Below are 19,214 nucleotides of genomic sequence, written 5' to 3'. Positions count from 1 at the left end.
ATCCTGTCAGCAGCAGCAGAGCCCTGGAACTCATCAGAAGTGGGTCTAGACTGCTCTCCCCTCTTGCCCACGAAGCAGGGAGTCTGTAGCCAGCAGATCTCCCCAAAATAAAAAAACCTAACATTAAGACTTTCAGAGAAACTGTAGGAGCTCCTCCTAGTGCCCTGTGTCTCGGCCAGGCACATTTCTAAAACTGAGTCTGGTGGGGGATATAGAGGGAGGAGCCAGGTCACGCCCCTTTGAAAGTCTTAAAGTGCCCATGACTCCTGCGGATCCAGTCTATACCCCCCATGGTTCTTTGAGCGGCCCAATATCCTCTAGGACGAAATAGAAAATTTCTATGAATGGAAAGATCAATGAATTTACTGTTTCTTTCAGAGTTCAAATGCTGTTTGCCAGTGTTTTTTTTTTTTTAGAACATGGCTAATAACAAGCAAAGCACTTAGGGGGCGATTCAAATTTTTTATGGGGGCACATTCAACTGTTGCTTTGATTGGGCAACCATTACTTTGCCCAAATGGGTGTCCAAATTGACCAGGTTTAGCCACGAATAGCGGCTAATAGAAATCCCATCTAAAGTCCTGGTTAGTGTGCCGCCTCCAACCTAAACCACCGACTTTTTGCTAATTTCTGAAGAAATGTCTCTCCTGCAGTTTATCGCAGTGACGTGCGGTGAGGTCAGTGGCTGGGGAGGCACATATGGAGGTGGGTCTGAGGATAACAGTGTAGACAGAAGGGTATTAATAATAAACGATCGCAGCGGCTGAGTAAGTCCTGGGCTGCGCAGAGACTGCACAAAATCAGTTTGTACAGCTCTGCTACACATGCGATCGCACTCTTGCACATCGAAAATACACTCCCCTGTAGGCGGGGTTTATCTGATCGCAGGGCTGCAAAAATCGCTGCCCAGCGATCAGGTCTGAATTACCCCCTATACCCAACTATGTACTTTGACCTACTCACAACCACCAACACACACATTGACAGGTTAGCAATTTCAATACTGAATGGGCATAAAGGAATCTGCAAATATGCAGACTACAGTATATGAATACAAAGATGGCATACATTACTTTGTAATAATTTTAGTTTATCAGCAGCCGACATTCATTAAGCAAGTAAAGGAACCCTTCTCACCTCATGCTGTCTGGCATTGGCAGGACTGGCAAGGTTTCCTCTAAACAGTGATGTGCAGAGTTAACAGCAGTAGTTTAGCTGTCAGCTGCACCATCCTGTTGATGCACCCAGCTGCAGTCAGGCTCTCCAGCATTACTTTAGCAGTTGTCGGGAGCTCCAAAGGAAGGGGGGGGGGGGGGGGTACAGCTTTAAATCAGACTAGCACCGTGCAGTGAACAGGAGGATTGAGGGTGCAGAGCTGGAGCTGTATAATATGTAAATGGCTAAATCAGCCTGCTGTCAGCTGTTACTTATAATAACTTGTCAGCCAAAGTCGTTTTTGTGCCTGTACAACCAGGCCGTCGCACCCCTGTAAGTACGCTGCGGCACCCCTGTGCCGTGCACTTTGAGAACCGCTAGACTAAGCCCATTGCTTTACCAAGCCAAACAGTACAAGCAGGTCCCAGACCATGAGGGGAGTAGAGCTCCCGCTGTTCCAGAGCGCAAGTGCTCAGATGGGCAGATAAAGAAGCGGGCGACGGACACCCGCAGCTGCAGGGAGCTGTCAGCAGGTGGCAAGGAGACGGGGCTCCATCTGCAGAGCGGGGGGGGGGGGAGGACAACCAAGCAACTGCATTCCGGCTGCTCTGTCTGGAGCGGTCAGCGGTCAGGTCCGGCGGCACGTCAAACCTCTGTGTCACTGGCTCCGGGGCGAAGGTCCAGGGAAGAGGTGAGACCGTGAGAGCAGTGTAAACGCGGCCAGCCCGGAGCCCAGCCCACCCCAGTTAGCACTGTCCAATAATATCTGCCTCACTGTACAGGGACGTGCCTTGATGTGGGTTGAAGACACGGCCCCATCAATGAGGCAGATATACTAGTGCCGCTTCTCCTCATTTTTTCAATGGGCTTTTACTGCCCAATACTTGGCTCCGCCTCCTGCCCGCCCCCCGATTCAGACACTTTACTATAGTCAGTGGGAGGCAGCGCTCTTGCTGCCTCCCATCTACTTTTGGCTGCATTTTAACAGCATTAATGATTAAGATAATACAAAGCAGATGTTTATGCCACAGAATGTGTGTTATAAATATCTTCTGTGTAATATTTTAATCATTACGACAGGTGAGGCCCTGCCTCCCCTGACTGCACGTCCCCCCAAGTAGTGCAACAATTGAATTGCTCCATCTTGTGCCAACTAGTTGCAACAGTGGGGAAAACAACTGAATTGCCCCTTTGGAATTTAAATAAAGCAGCAGGGGTTCAAACATTTTTTAATGCTTCTCATCGGAGGAGGTGGCAGATCAGGGCGATACTTGGTAAATTAGAGATACACATCAATAGGGGGTAATTCAGAGTTGATCGCAGCAGCAAATTTGTTAGCAGTTGGGCAAAACCATGTGCACTGGGGGGGGGCAGACATAACGTGTAGAGAGAGTTAGATTTGAGTGGGTTATTTTGTTTCTGTGCAGGGTAAATACTGGCTGCTTTATTTTTACACTGCAATTTAGATTTCAGTTTGAACACACCCCACCCAAATCTAACTCTCTCTGCACATGTTATATCTGCCCCCTCCTAGAGTGCACATGGTTTTGCCCAACTGCTAACAAATTTGCTGCTGCGATCAACTCTGAATTACCCCCAATATGCCCGGTTATGCAAATATAATAAAAAGTTATATATCTCTGACAATTATAAATTATTAACAAATATAAAATTATATATTGTTATTGTTGCAGGAAATATTGTTATTGTTGCATGAAAGTCCTCAAGAGTTCACAGATTTATGAGCTCTGTTGAAATGACTGATCTAAATCTCAAATACCCCTATAAACATGTAAAAAACTAAAATGACCTCACTCTGGAAATAGGTGATTATATAATTTCTCACTCTAGAGGGGCAAGTGTTTCAAAATAAGGAGACAACTATTGTGTGTGTGATTCCCCCATGTGTGTTTATGAGTGGTTGTTGACATCACTGCTGATGCGTGCTGAGGCAGGGCTTGAAGATTATATGATCTTCAAGGGCTGCCTCTTCCTATGCAGTGAATGGGTGCAAGGGTCGCATTGACCCGGCTTACCCGGTCACACTGCACCATGAGCCAGGTTAAACTCATGTTCAACCCTACACGCTATTCAGGTTGAAATACCCGGTTACATGACCTGGGTTACTTCAACTGGCCCCTTTCAGACTGCGCTGCAATCCGGGTTGCTGCACATTCACATGCAATAACCCGGGATATAAATTATAAAACAGCTTATTGGTCAGAATACTAGTGTTAAGGTGCAAAACATTCGCTTCCACCAGTTATATCATGGTTTGGAACATCAAGTGTCCTTACAGTGACCATCGCCGTAACTAGGAGGGATAGGGGGTCATATGCCACGGGCGCCAGATTTGGGGAGCGCTGAGAGGTCACTCCTAACATTTCCTCTATCTCCCCTTGCCCTAACGGAGTTTCCGGCTGTAGAGTCCTGCTGCTGCCCATACCCAGCTGTCACTGTCCGTGTAATTAAACAGACATTCTTACCTCTCAAGTGCCTGTCCAAGCTGTCTCTGCGCTCTTGGCCCAGTTGCTATCAGTGTGGTCTGCGTCCACTGCATAGTGTGGCAGATCTGCAGCCGTATGTGGCTCAAACATAGTTTCCCTCCTAAACCAAACATGGGAGCTGCCATGTTTGATCCGGTCATCTGATTCCAGAGAGCCTATCCTGAGCATCCTACTGTCCAGCTGAACTTCACAGCCAATCCCTGCAAACTGACTGCTATTAGAATGCGGGGTAAGGACTGCCTGATCACCAGTGCCATGATTGTCATTCCCTAGATGGTTGTTTGGTTTCAACTGCTTTCAGTTTACCTTGCTCCAGGAGATTCCACTCTGTCCTGAGACCTGAGTTCCATCCAGCTCTGCCTGGCTCATTGGTTTTCCACCATCGATACTCAGCTCCATCGGTGTTCTGCCATTGATCTCTAGCTCCAGCGGTGTTCTGCCATCGATATACTCTGCTCCATCGGTGTTCCGCCATCGATCTATAGCTCCATCTATGTTCCGCCATTGATCTCTCGCTCCATCGGTGTTCCGCCATCGATCTCTCGCTCCATCGGTGTTCCGCCATCGATCTCTCGCTCCATCGGTGTTCCGCCATCGATCTCTCGCTCCATCGGTGTTCCGCCATCGATCTCTAGCTCCATCGGTGTTCCGCCATCGATCTCTAGCTCCATCGGTGTTCGGCACCAATATCCAGTATCATCGGTATCCATCTCATCTCCAGTTGTCAGTAACTTTGTGCTCATTCAAATTTGAACTTTATCAGTGGTTTACACTGCATCCAAGTCTGCTGCTGTGCTTATTAATATTGGGACTTCATCAGTGGTTCACACTGCATCTAAATTCTATTGTTGTGTGCTCACCCATATTGAGACTTCATTAGTGGTTCGCACTACATCCGATATTACATCTTGCCATCGATGTTACATCTGCTACAGCATTGCCTCAGTTCCTATGCCTAAGTTATTCCATTATCTGTGATACCGATTACCTGAGTCTATAACCAACGGCCACTAACTATACCATCTTGCGTGCTGAATAAAAGACTTATTTTATTTTACAATCTGTTTTTTGGGTCACGCCTTCGGGCCTATGCTCTAGTACACCACATCCTGGTTAATGTACAAGAACTTAATCAAAGCTCCCAGGTTCACATACCATTCTGCCCCTACGCCTGAGATCTCTACTGTTCCGAGTCAGACCTCAGGTGTGACACCCAGCATAGTGAGAGGGAGAAGCCCTTGCCTCTGGTGTCTCCTGCGTTCCCTGTCACTCAGGCTGGGTGTCGGGCAGCTCATACTCATCAGACTCCTCCCGTTATTCTGGGCATGAGACCCTATCTCACTTCAGGCAAAGATCTCACTTTCCCTGCTGGACACCCCGAGTGACCAGGGAGCCAGAACAGGCGTCTCCTCCTCCAGCCTCCGTCTCCGCAACCCATCTACTCTCCAGCCGCCGTCAGTGTGAGTGGCACCCCCTGGCAACCATCAGTGCAAAGCAGCAGAGGGTTAGTAGGCCTGCAGTGAGGGTGAGAGGGTCACCTGCAGAGGGGTCAGGAGGCCTGTTGGGGGTGATAAGGTATTTTATCGTTAATGATACATGCACATAAGACGCAACAACCCTTAGTAAATATGAAAGCTAATAATCTATAATTAGAAAGTGACCTTCAATAATACATTTAAGAAAGTGTCATATTAAAATGGTCTATTGTACATATGCGATTTAGCAAAAGTTTTATTGCACACAGTAGACATGCATATAGTAATTAAGAGACTCATACTGTATACAACAGGCACATATTAAATAAATAGAGTTCAGGGGAGATAAGTCCCAGATGCCTACCACAGGGAAGCGGTCAGGTCACTGGTGCTCGAAATACCAACGCATAATCCCGACACATGGCAAAATCCTGGCGCCAGAACTCTGACATCAATTTGAATACTGCCACCGGCATCTCGACCGCCAGCAGGGTTATAGGGTCACCAGCAGATGAGTGAGAGGGTCATTGGCAGATGGGTGAGTCAGTCAGGAAGGGAGTGATACGATCACCAACAGTTAGGACTTATGGGGAGGGGGGTGACAAATTACTACCTGCCCCAGGTGACAAAAATCCTAGTTTTGGCCCTGCAGTAACTATCAGTTACTCTAAAATAAAACACTTTATACTATCCACAAACCTAGCCCCCATAACAAAATGCTAACTCACTACTTTTCCCCACTGAATAGGCACCCTGGGGTTGGCAGGTGTCTAAGTGGTTGGAAGAGGTATCACAGATGTTCGGTAGCTAGATGAGAGACCCTTTCCCTAAGATGTTTTCCCCCATACCTTGTTCATTATATCTGGTGCAGAAAGGTAGAATAGATTGATACACAACAGTTATTCAATGACAGCAAACTCCAACAGAAAGTTTCTTTATTAGGCCGCAAAGACTTCTGGATTAAAGATTGTAATTAATTATATGGCAAGGATTGTATAATCACAATAATGAAAATGGAAGAAAACTATTACAAAGATTGAAGATTACAAGAAAATCAAATTTAGCTACAGCTCAAAATACACTGGGACATTCAATAATTCAAAGGTTTCTATCAATCTAATCACAGATATATGCATATTCCGAGAAAAATTATACAACAAGCAAAACAGTGCAGAAGGTGATTAAGAATACAATTTTCAATATAAATAGTTACTTTTCTAAATATCCCTAATACTCAAAAATGTCCCAATCTTCACTGGCAATATACGTTGGAGCTTATGGATCTTACAGTGCCACAGCATTGCATTGGGTGCTGTGGTGTAACTGGACTTGTTGCACAAGGGATGGAGATCCTACAGTGCCACAGTATTGCAATGGGGTTGTGGTGTAACTGCACTTTTAGATGTAAGATTGATCCTGTGTTTAAGTTAGTAAATGTCACTGTATTCCAATGTTACAGAAGGATGTAGGTAACGAAGGTGTCAAAGAATCTCTAACAAGCAACTGTCTCTGTAGTAATTATCTCTTGAAACTAATAACTCAGTCTTACACTCCCTAGAACACCTTGATGTAGCTACAAAATTCTCCCCACAAGTAATGCCTCTGTAATGGTTAAAACTGTGATTAAACATTCATATATTTAAAGGGATATACACAACTTTCTCCAAGGTGCCACACTTACAGTATCTATTAGCATATTCTTGCACTTGTGAATTTTGGGAAGGTGATAATAAGTAGGGATAACAGGGTGTAATACCAGGCCGGTATAATTATATTTATCATCGGATGGTGGGCTGTTAGAAGTTGCATTCAAAAGTTCCAGTTTCTAAATTCTATAATCTGACTGTCATATTTTGAAGCCCATAACTGATAAAAAATGGTTCTACTAATAACTACTTGAGGACATTGGTGTATCTATAATGGGTGCAGGGTGTGTGGTGCTTTTTCCTGCTGATGCAGCTTCACCTGCTGCTACAGCCACTCCATGTGGTAGTGGCACACTGTGCATTCCATTGGCGACAAGTGATGTAGGTTGTGCATACCGGCGGTGCCAGAGATGTTGGTTTGTGATTGCCTGATTATGTACATATACACCATGTGGTAAACAGCCCACACAATTTTTACATTTGGTACAAGCATGTCTTTGTGTGTCTTGGTTGTCCAAAACATAAGATAAAAAATGGATTTAAAATAAATAAATAAATAAATAAATCATTATCTACTTGATCAGGAAACAGGCATCATTGGGTCCCCTTGTCATTATGTTGACCAGCACACAAGTGCGCTTGGCAAGGGGATCAATTCCCAGGATGGTTAGGCCTGTATAAAATGTGCTGACTAATACTGGGCCTAATCCAGGCACTCTAGAATTGTGGGTTTTTGGATAATGTGTAAAATGTATTAAAGCATTAATTTGGATTATGGAATTCTACACACCAGCATTCCCTGCCAGCTACAGCCCGCTATAACTACAATTCCATGCACGCACGATGAATAAAAATAATCCGGTATTAAATACAAACAGGGTTTAAGAAACAAACAAAACTTGGATAACTTTTATATGACTACACGATGCAAGAAAGGGGGCGGTGGGTCAGGTATCCAAAAACAGGTGCTGCCCTGCCAGAAGACAGTTGGGAGGTGTGTGCTTGCAGTCATGCTCTCATAGCGATTGGCATGCTGCTGCTTGTAGTTTCACATACACAATTATTATTTTAATGACTCTTACACAATATCCTGACCCCAACTTTCCCAGAACTGTAGGGATAATTCTATGCATGGCTAGAATTCCCTGGGGCAGAACCGGAACTAGAAATTTTTATGCCCTGTGCCAGAAAGAGAATTGGTTCCCCTTCCCCATATAATGAAAGTAGAGACAGTGCGTGCAGCAAAAATATAGGGACATGGCTTTATGGGGAAGGGCACGGCCACAGAATAGTACCAATTCACATTATACCACATGATAGTGTCCATTAGTCACATTACACCACACAGTAGTACCCCTCATACACATTACGCCACAATAGAGCCACTTACACATGTTATGCCACAGAAGAGCCCCTTACACACATTGGGGGTTATTCAGAGTTGTTATCAAACCATAAAACTTAGCAACTGGTCAAAACCATGTTGCACTGCAGATGGAGCAGTTGTAACATGTGCAGAGAGAGTTAGATTTGGGTGGGTTATATTGTTTTTGTATAGGGTAAATACTGGCTGCTTTATTTTTAGACTGCAATTTAGATTTCAGTTTGAGCACACCCCACCCAAATCTAACTTTCTCTGCACATGTTACATCTGTCCCACCTGCAGTGCAACATGGTTTGGCCCAAATGCTAACTTTTTGGTTTGCCAGCAACTCTAAATAACCCCCATTATGCCAGCCCCTTATGCTTTACTCCTCCTCCTAATCATTGTTCTCTCTCCCTCCCCCACCCCTCCTCCTGGAGCAGCTATGCTGCTGCTTACTTTGTTGCATCCGACAGCATCCCGGGAAGGTGATGCATCCTTGGAGTAGGGAGGCAGCCTGGTAGGGGGAGTGGCAGCGCAAACAGGATTTTGAAAGTGTGGTTTCCAAATACTTGGTTACAGACCCAATGGTAGAAAAAAAAACAATAGCCACATCAGCACTACTTGCGGCTCTGAATCAGTCCCAGAAAGAAAACGCTGGTAAAAGACTGGAGGTATCGGACTCTGCCATATCCAGCTCATCTCTCTGTGCACCTGTCGGCAGATCGTACCTTGAACATCTCCACACTGCGCACTCCATTCACCATCTATGCATGAATGCATTCTAAATGACAAATGAGTCTGATAAGATCCTGATAAGCCCCTCATCCTAAAATATTATATGATGAACGGCGAGGCATTTGGTGTTATGCAAGTATAGTTTTGTGTGTTCCTCATGGCGTGAACTTTGCCTTGAAGTGACACACACACACACACACACACACACACACACACACTCACATTATTAAACAATGAGAAAAGGTCAGAAAGCATATATAAATAAACAACCGTCACACACTGCTACCAAACACACACGCATTGCTGACACACACACACACACACACACACACACACACTGCTGTAAAACACACACACTTTGCTGACACACACACAGTGCTGCACAACACACACACACACACACACTGCTGTCAAACATATACATGATGCTCCCATCAGGTAATATCATGTGTATCATGCCCCCCTCTGTGCGGCACCACCACGCTACACCACACATAAAATGCAGCTTGATGCATGCGGTTACCGGCAATCAGAAAGGAATGAGGAAGTGAGTACATCGCAAGCTCTCCGATTCCCTCCATTGAGAACAGCATTTCTGCCTGCCCTCTCTGCCCTGAGGAGGAAATAAGAAGCAGCTGCATGCGCCTATGAAAGGAGCAGCACCACGTTGTCTCTCTGAAGGAGGCGCTGAGTAGCTGTGTAATGCATATAACAGAAGCGGAGCTGGGTGCACCTCACCGCAGGCAGTGCTGTAGCTAGCGGCGGTGGTTGTGGGGCTGCCGGGAATGAAAGGAGACAATAGTGGATGTGGCCCTGCAGGTGCTGTCAGCGGTTCTCCACCCACAGAGCATATATGCGCTGTGTGTCAGGCTCTGCCAGCCCTACCCTAATTACGGCCCTGACCTGGGGGTATGGGCAGATGTTTCTTTTGGAGGCTAGGTTTTCTTAAGAAATTCAGCAGTGTGCTAACCAGGCTGGCTAACATTAGACCATAGGCAGGGTTGGACTGGCCCACAGGTGTACAGGGGAAACCACCGGTGGGCCCCACTGCCTGGGGGCCCACCTCCTCCTCTATGGATCAGGTACCGACCGTGCACTTGAATTGTACATTATACTTATTATCTACAGTGCATTGCAGTTATTAATCTGGTACATTATCATGCATGCACTAGCAGTATTTACTATATATAAATTTATCATGGGGCCCAGACCATGTTAGCCAAGCCTCTGTGGCAGCTGGCCACACCCCTGAGCATGGGCCTTTATCTCTGCATTCCCCCAGTGGGCCCTCCATGTCCCAGTCCGACACTGACCATAGGTTCTCAACTTCAGTCCTCAGGTGCATGTCTTCCAGGTCTCCTCACAGACAGAATCACAAGTGAAATAATTAGCTCTACCTATGGATCTTTTAAATGTGTCAGTGAATAATGAGTACACCTGTGTACCTGCTGGGTTACCTGGAAAGCGTGAACTGTTTGGGGTCCCAAGGACCAAGTTTGAGAACCGCTGCATTAGACAGCGTGACCCCACGCTGTGGGTCTCACTATTATAGTCTGAGCAGATCAAACTTGTATAACCTGATTCCAGGTGAGGCTTTTGTCTGGGGGTATCATGCAGTGACCAGCCCAGGTTATATGCACTTACACCGTTGGCTGCATGTTGTACATCAGTTGTATTTATCTATTTTTCCACTAATGAGGATTCTTGCTGATAGTTATATCGTTAAGATAACAACAGATGTTATATCATACAAGATAACAACAGATGTATGCTTTACATACCTGTAACAGGCTTTCCATCTTGATTTCCAGTTACTTGAAGTGATTGGTTATTTGCAATTTCCCATTTATGTCCACCATTTTTCCATAAATATATGATGCATAAGTAGTGTCCATTGTCAATGGCTGCAATGCTTGAAATAGTCAGATTAAGGTATTGAGGCTTATCAAAGTAGTTTGATGAACTGGAAAAATTTACCCTTTCTCGAATGTCTGCAGTAGGATAGCAGAGCTTATTGAATGCAGCGGTAAAGTTATTCTCTATGTTTCTGTCCATTTCAGCTGAGAGTAAACACTGTATACGTTTAGGATACACAGCTATCCAGAATAAAATGAATGAGCTTGTTATATTAATCTGACAGGAGAAATTGACATTTTGACCAATTCCTTTTATAATATTTTTGTCATTTTCATTTGCCTTATGTTCTGGTTTGTCTGCAAATAATAAAGGAAAGGTGACAAAAATTAGATCCAATAAACGAAAAACAAAGTTGGGATTGCTGACCTGTAACATTAGATAAAGTTTTACTCCACTGGTATAACCAATTTTTGACGGGATGGGGTGTCAAAGATTCAAAAATCAGAATCAGAATCAGAATCAGCTTTATTGGCCAGGTGTACTCACGTACACTAGGAATTCTTTGTGGTACAATGCATCGCCAAGCAGCAACATGAAGTGGGAATACATAGCATACGAAGGGGGAAGAACATAGCATACATTACACACATTACACGTATGAGTTGATACTGCACATTGCAACTGTACAATAGACTCAACATATTAGACATATTATACATGTAGGACTAAACACAAAGGCTGCTTGGCAGAGCAGCACCGAGGCAGCCATCCGCGGCGCCAACTAGAACTCAAACAATGCACATAATACAGAAGATTTAAGTATTACATCAAAAGATAAACCACACAGACAATAAAAATAGGTGCCTGCCGCCCAGATAATGTAATAATCAAATATTACATGTAAACAAAAGTAGTTGCATCCTTTTCTACCATTATTATGATGAATTTGTGCCCATCCCTGTGATGCTGGGCATAGTCTCTCAGACAAAATGCCTGACAACCTAAAAGCTATCAGATATCGTGGCTACGATAACCTCTGTCTCACTTTTAGCGATGCGCACAGCATCTATTCATAGTAAAGGGGAGGAGCCTGGGGACAGCCCAGCATCTCAAGGAGTGCTGGACATTCCCCCACAATGATGTAAACGAAGGTTTGCCACAAAGCTCCACCCCTTTTCCGGAGTCCTGTTTTCTATTAAGGTAATGTTGGGAGGTATGCGATGGGCCTGATTCAGATGTGGTTGGAGTTGCTATTGCTGCTGCTTGCATGAAAGCAGCAGCAATAGCACTTGTATGTTAATATAACAGGCGTTATGCCTACAGGCATAAAAAGAGGTTTTGGCGTCCAGGGCAATTTTAAAAAAGAACCTCCCCCACCCCCCTCTCGCAAAAAAAAAAGGAAAAAAATCCTACCTGGAGATAGACTTTGGGCACTAGAAGAACCTAGTGCTGTCTCAGAGTCTAGTGCACATGTGCGATACTCCGGGAATATGGCCGCTGCGCCATTTTCCCAGTGGTTTCTGCAGCTCTGCTGCCGCCAATGTGGGACTTCAAAGTAAGTATTACAAGACTGAGTGCAGTGTGTGCCCCCTAGACTCAGGGGCCCATGGGCACCACACACTGCTACCAGCTCCCCCCTCTGCAATGGCAACCAGGGCAAAGTGCCCCACATGCACCCCCCTTGTTATGCCACTGGTCATGCCTCCTTCTTGTATTAGTGATCAGAGCTGCATCCTAGGACACAGCATCAGAGCACCTGTGACTACCCAAGATGCCTACACCAATACTGCATTATGCTTAAGGTGCATACACATGATGAGATATTGACTATCTTCGAATTTGACTGTGCGATTTCCTCTGAACTCCCCGGAGCCCTGAACCACCAATATTGACTAATTTTGACTATACTATGTACTACATTGTACACAATATAGTCAAGAATGACTTGCCTGCACAGTCTATCGTTTCTTGCGATACTGACCCCACGGGAGTGTGCATCGGTATCGCAAGCTGTATACACACGGTGCGATTTACACTAACTTTCCTTACGATTTTGACTATATAGTCAAAATCGTAAGGTTACATCGCACTGTGTGTATGCACCTTAACTGTGTCCCCAAGATTATTTTTTTATGTCAATGTGGCTTGTCTGTTGCTGCATTACTTAAATCTTCTATATTACTGTATGTGCATTGTTTTTTATGTCTATTAAGTGCCTTGAGTCCTGTTGGAGAAAGTGCTCTATATAAATAAAATTCTTCTTATTATTATTATTATTATTATTATTATTATTATTATTATTATTATTATTATTATTATTATTATTACATCTACCAGCTGCATGACCCATGGAGTTGTGCAAGCTGGTCGCTGCAGGACCTACCAAGATTCCAGGAAAACGCCTCTGTTTTGGGAAACAGAGGTCATTGCCACCCCCTTCCCAACCCCAAACTGCAACAGACTGTCATCACTGACAGTCTGATGCCATACTATGTGCTATGTAACAGTCTGGGTCCAGCGCATGCACAAAGTACTGAACATCGGTACTTTGCGGCATGTGCAGCAAAAAGCATAGGGACCTGAATCAGGCTCAATATCTGCTTTTCTCCCCTTGGGCAGAGACATTTCCCCATTCCTCCTCTCTCTATAACCATCGTTATCAAAAAAATTAAATCAGCAGCAAGTACAGCAGTCTTAGTTGGTAAAGCGGTCCAGGTAATAAGTGGTGTGGGAATATCTTAGGAACATATATTAGTCACTGGGGAACCAAGAGCTGAAAGCAAATATCACCACCACTGCTTCTTTGTATGTAGTAGTTGTGCGATAGTATGCAAAAGATCCTTGTATAAAAAGATACCCACTGCCTCTTTTTCTGATGCGCCGCCTGCGTCTAATGATGCAGCATCAGATCAACATCGTGACCATCGGTCCCAGCACCGGAAATCTGAAAAACCCTCAGTTTAAACTAGATTTGCTGCAGGGGCCAATGAAACTGTGTTCGAGGATGCAAACACCCCCCCCCCATTTTCTGGAACGCACCCCATCACTGCCCCGAAATGCCTGAAGCTAATAGGGCCCTGTTCAGTCTGTGTATTGCCTATTACCAAAGTCGTAGACCTCATTACTCAACATGAAGAAAAGTTATATCAGACCACCAAGTTTCCGACCAAGCCTCACAAACCCTATTCCAGCTACAATACCTAGGCCGGATCAACAGCCAAACACATCTGTGATAACTTCAGTCTGCAACTCTGCACTGGGGAAGAATTAATCACAGCTCATCCTTATATGTCCTCACCCTCATCTCTCCTTAAGGCTCCTCCTTCACCTGATTACTTGAGTCATCAGTAATATAGGCAAGTCTTTCCCGTGAGTGCCTCTGCCCTTTGCCTCCCTAAGTGTGCCTGTGACCCCCCTCCTTAGAAGTGCCTTTGCCTCCTACCTCATCATGTGCACCTGTCATCTCCCCTCCCCATATGTGCCTGAGTGCCTCTGCTGTGTCTCCCCAAGTGTGTCTCTGACCTCCATCCCCATGAGTGCCTCTGCCGCCTCCCCATATGTACCTCTGCTCCCTGCCTCACCAAGCATGCCTCTGCCCCTCTCCTCATGAGTGCCTCTGACCTTCCTCCTCATGAGTGTCTCTGTCTCCTACCTCCCCATGTGCACCTATCATCTTCCTTTCCCATATGTGCCTCTGACCCCCCTCCCCATGAGTGCCTTTGCCTTCTACCTCCTCATGTGTGCCTTTGATCTCCCATACCCATATGTGTCTCTTGCCTCCCTCAAGTGTGACTCTGGCCCACCTCCCCATGGGTACTCCTGGACTCTTCCTCCCCTTGTGATCCTCCGACCCCCTTCCCTCAATATGCTCCTCTGACCGCCTTTTCCCATGTGTACCTCTGACAACCTCTCCCTATCTGTAACTCTGCACTGGCCACTATACCTGCTGTGCCTTTGTCCCCTCCCTAAGGTCAGTGGCTACTGATCAGAAGTAGCATCGATGAAAGGCGACAAGACCTTGGGGGTCATTCTGACCCGTTCGCTCGCTGCGCTGGTCGGGAGCTACTCTGGAAGTGCAAAGGCATCGCCGCAGTGCAATGCCTTTGTATTTCTGCGGGGGGGGGGGGGTGGCGGCACTGACCGCCCGCATGTCAGTGGGAATGATCGTAGTCGTGCTAAATTTAGCACAGCTACGATCATCTCGGAATGAGGGCCCATGTTCAAAACTGCATAATTGAACCTAAAGATCAGAATCTGCTTTACTGGCCAGGTGTACTCACGTACACTAGGACTTTTTTGCAGTACAATGCATCGGCAAGCAGTAATATGAAGGGGGAATACATAGCATAAGAAGGGGGGAAACGTAGTATACATTACAAACATTACACATATGAGTTCATACTGCGCATTGCAACTGTACTATAGACTCTACATATTAGACACATTATACGTGTTAGACTTTTTATATATTATATAAAGATGGCAGGTATGGACAATTTTCCTTTTAATAATGATTAAAGAAATTAAGCAGAAGGGACCAAGTTTAAGGAGCTGTGTGTTTTCAGCAAATTTGCTGCTAAATTTAAAGCATTGGGGGCCCTACAAATTTTGCTATGGGGCCCACAAAGTTCTAGTTACCCACTGCCTGTATCTCTACATAGTATAAGATGAAGTCCCCGCTAGGCGTCTGTCTGTTAGTTCAGGCTAATCTTGAGAACCACTGGACGGATTTTGATACAGTTTTTACAATTCTATAGATCATTTGGGATGCCGGAGCTGTGAATGCCAGTGGTCAGGTGCCCAACACCGGAATCCCGACACCACTGGATGACACGCCAGAGAGAGGGGTTAGCCGTAGCCGCCACTCCCTGTGTCCTTAGCCCCAGACGCCATCCCCTGGGATTAGCCATAGCCAACACCCCCTGTGTCCTTAGCCCTTGTCACTACCCTAGGAAGGTAAGGGTTAGGGTAGGGGGCAGGGGAGGGGTAAATTAATTACCCCGTCCCCTGTTGGCATTCTAAAAGTCAGGATGCTGTGGTAGGTCATGTGGCTGTCAGTAATGCGTATCGTACCGGAGCATTTGTCAAGGAAGGTTTAGCTGTATGAAACATCAGTTCCCGTGCAGAGCCAGGGCACATCGCTGTATATATATTGATATGTATTAAATGGATTTTCTCTATCTGCAGCATGCTAGCGCTAAGTGCGGATGAGAATATAGTGCTGCCATTGGCACCTATGGCAATGCTAATTGTCCCAGGTGTTACTGGGTGTCTTCTCCAGCTCCAGGCTTCATGACCTGCAACTGCCAATAAATGTTTCTCCTAACTGAAAAAGCAGGAAGTAAGCTCTATCACTTTAGCCAGCAGCACAGGACGGGACTCGGGAGAGAGGTGTGTACACTAGAGATGAGCTGGTGCGGTTCTCTGAGAACTGAACCCACCCAAACATAGGCGATCCGGGGCCATCCGAGCCTGCCTGGCGCCAGTCCCATTGAATTCAATGGGCTGACCACCGATTGGCTGAGAGAGCCATCTGTCACGGGTCTCAGCCAATCAGCATGTCCCCATACACTTCAATCGGGAAAGATGCACTGATGACACTGCTACTGGTGCTGTCAACACAGCCGCCCGCACTGTCGGCACCCCCACACCTCCGGCGCTCCTGCACTGAGGACACCGCCAGCACTCCTGCACTGCTGACACAGCCAGCACCTCCACACAGAGGAAACAGCCTGCACCTCCTCACTGGCAACACAGCCAGCACCCCCGCACAAAGGACACCAGCGGCACCCTTCCACTGTCAACACCACTGTACAGAGGACATCACTGACACCTCCACACTGCCAACACCACCGGCATCCCAACTTTGCAGACACCGCCAGCACCCACACATTGGACACAGTCAGCATCCCCACACTGCTGATGCAGGCAACACCCCTGCACAGAGGACACTACCAGCACCTCCGCACAAAGGACACCGCCGGCAGCCTCGCACTGCTGACACACCCGCAAAGAGGACACCACCTGCACTATCGACACTGCATCATCCTCACAGACCCCACCAGGGGCATTTATCATCAGGGGCCCCCCTACTGTCACAATAAGGGCCCTATTGGTGTATCCAACCCACACTGTATCCAATCTGACTGTAACCGGCACTGCGATTTTTGCAGTCCTGCATTCAGATAGTCGCCACCTACAGGGAGAGTGTATTTTCACTGTGCAAGTGTGCGAACGCATGTAAAAATGCAGAGAAAAGGAATTATCCAAGGGTGATTCACTCATACGCTAGATGGGGAGGTTCAGCACAGCAGCTGATTATGAGGTTGGTCAGACCTCTAACAGATAAACAAGTAAAACAAATTATTCAGCGCTAGAAAATGGTCATAGATGAGATGAGATGATCAGTAAAAAACACATAATTTATTGAATTATTTAAAAAACTAATTTGGCAGCCTAAATAAAATAGATTAAATTAATATTAAAAAGTACATGAATAAACGTTCATGGCTTGAATTGTTGCTCCAAAGAAAAATGGAAAGAACTATTAATTGGGTACTATGACCTGTTCCAATTGTAACGTTCCCTTTAGTCCTCCTTGGACCTCGACATATATTGTATTGGAAAATGGTTATATCAGGGTCACTCTCACGATAGCTGTGATCTTGTGAGAGTGACCCTGATTCATTGGAGAAAGGATTTTTCACAGCACCTAATCCCAATCTATATGTTGATATTATTGTGGTGAAGACATTTTGATATCTTATAAAGTGAATACCGAATACACATTGTGGATGTGATACACTGAGAATTACAACTATTGGTAATCCTTTCTGTTATAGAAAATTTGATGTTAACCCCTGATGAAGTCCTAACGGACGAAACGCGTTGGGTTTCTTCGATTTGGTTATTAGAGCATACATCATCTGGTTGGAGATTCATCCTTTCTAATTTCAAGCACAAAATCACCAGATTGTAATTCCTCAGACGAACATGAAAGCAATATATGTCTATATGATTGATGTATAATCCTGAAAAAGGTTTTATATATTTGCGTCAAAGACGTATGTGACAATGTTATGAATTTCATTGTTAATTTTATGTGAAAAAAAATCCTTTTAAAAATTGTATTGTGAATTGCAAGGCAGTACAGCTCCCTGAGGAAGGGGATAATCCCCCGAAACGTTACCATTAAATTGGCCCAGTGGGGTCTTTTTTGCACTTAACTTGCCTGGTGAAAGTCTCTGAGTGCCGCCCATACAAAGGAGATTATATATATATATATATATATATATAAAGAGATATATATATACATATATATATATATATATATATATATATATATATAAAGAGATATATATATACATATATATATATATATATATATATATATATATATATATAAAGAGATATATATACAGTATATAAATTATATATAGGAATTAAAATACCTACCAGCAATTCCTTTTCTCGTAGTCCGAAGTGGATACTGGGGAACTGTACTTTAGTACCGGGGGGTATAGATCGGGTGCACTGGAGCCTGGCACTTTAAAACCTTTAGTGTGTGTATGTGTGTGCTGGCTCCTCCCTCTATGCCCCTCCTACCAGACTCAGTCTAGGAAAACTATGCCCGAGGAGACGGACATACCATGAGAGAATAAACATATACAATAGCGGTGAGGCAACAAGCCAATACACAACCAAATGAAACCACAAACAAACGAACAGGAGCGCTAACCGAACAGAGGATAGCGACAACCAGCATTAAAAGAACAGCAAAGCTAATCCAACATAGTAAAGGGGACACAACTGCGGCCCAACCAACACTTACATCCAGTAATCAGGATATGAAGCACTGAGGCGGGCGCCCAGTATCCACTACGGACTACGAGAAAAGGAATTACCGGTACTGTAGGTATTAAATTCCTATTTTCTCTTACGTCCTAGTGGATACGGGGGTACTGTACTTTAGTACCGTGGGGAAGTCCCATAGCTCCCAAAACGGGTGGGAGAGTGCTGAGACCTCTGCAAAACCACCTGACCAAACTGAAGGTCCTCCTTGGTCAATTTCACAAATGTGTTCGAACCAGACCAAGTAGCAGCTCGGCACAACTGTAAAGCCGAAACACCCCAGGCAGCTGCCCAGGAAGAACCCACCAACCTTGTCGAGTGGGCCTGAATAGACGTCGGCAAGACAGAGCCGCAGAAGTATAGGCCTGTTGAATAGTCAACCTGAGCCATCGAGCAATAGATTGCTTAGAAGCCAGCCGACCAATTTTGGTGGCCTCATAAAGGACAAACAGCAAGTCAGATTTCCGATGACGAGCTGTCCTTTTGACATAAATCCTCAGAGCCCTCACCACAACCAAGCCGATTGTAGTTCCAGTTTTGACCAGAACTAAAGCAAAAAGGAGGAGCGCGAAAGGGCAGCCCTGCCTAGACCCTCTTTGAATCAAGATGGGGCAAAAAAGGT

The 19,214-nt window shown here is 45.3% G+C and overlaps 1 protein-coding gene across 3 annotated transcripts in view; it reads right to left on the bottom strand.

Annotated features, from left to right (window-relative positions):
• The window catches only part of LOC134935215 (uncharacterized), a 196,130-nt gene that overhangs the window by 71,622 nt on the left and 105,294 nt on the right, over nt 1-19,214 (bottom strand). For all 3 annotated transcript variants that reach the window (XM_063930415.1, XM_063930417.1, XM_063930416.1), the window contains one exon: nt 10,666-11,097. In XM_063930415.1, coding sequence (XP_063786485.1) covers nt 10,666-11,097 — 432 coding nt within the window. The remainder of the gene's footprint in view (nt 1-10,665; nt 11,098-19,214) is intronic.

This window comes from Pseudophryne corroboree, chromosome 6 (assembly GCF_028390025.1).
Source record: "Pseudophryne corroboree isolate aPseCor3 chromosome 6, aPseCor3.hap2, whole genome shotgun sequence".
NCBI lineage: Eukaryota > Metazoa > Chordata > Amphibia > Anura > Myobatrachidae > Pseudophryne > Pseudophryne corroboree.
Note: the sequence above shows the minus strand (reverse complement) of the source record. Positions and strands in the feature narration are given on the sequence as shown.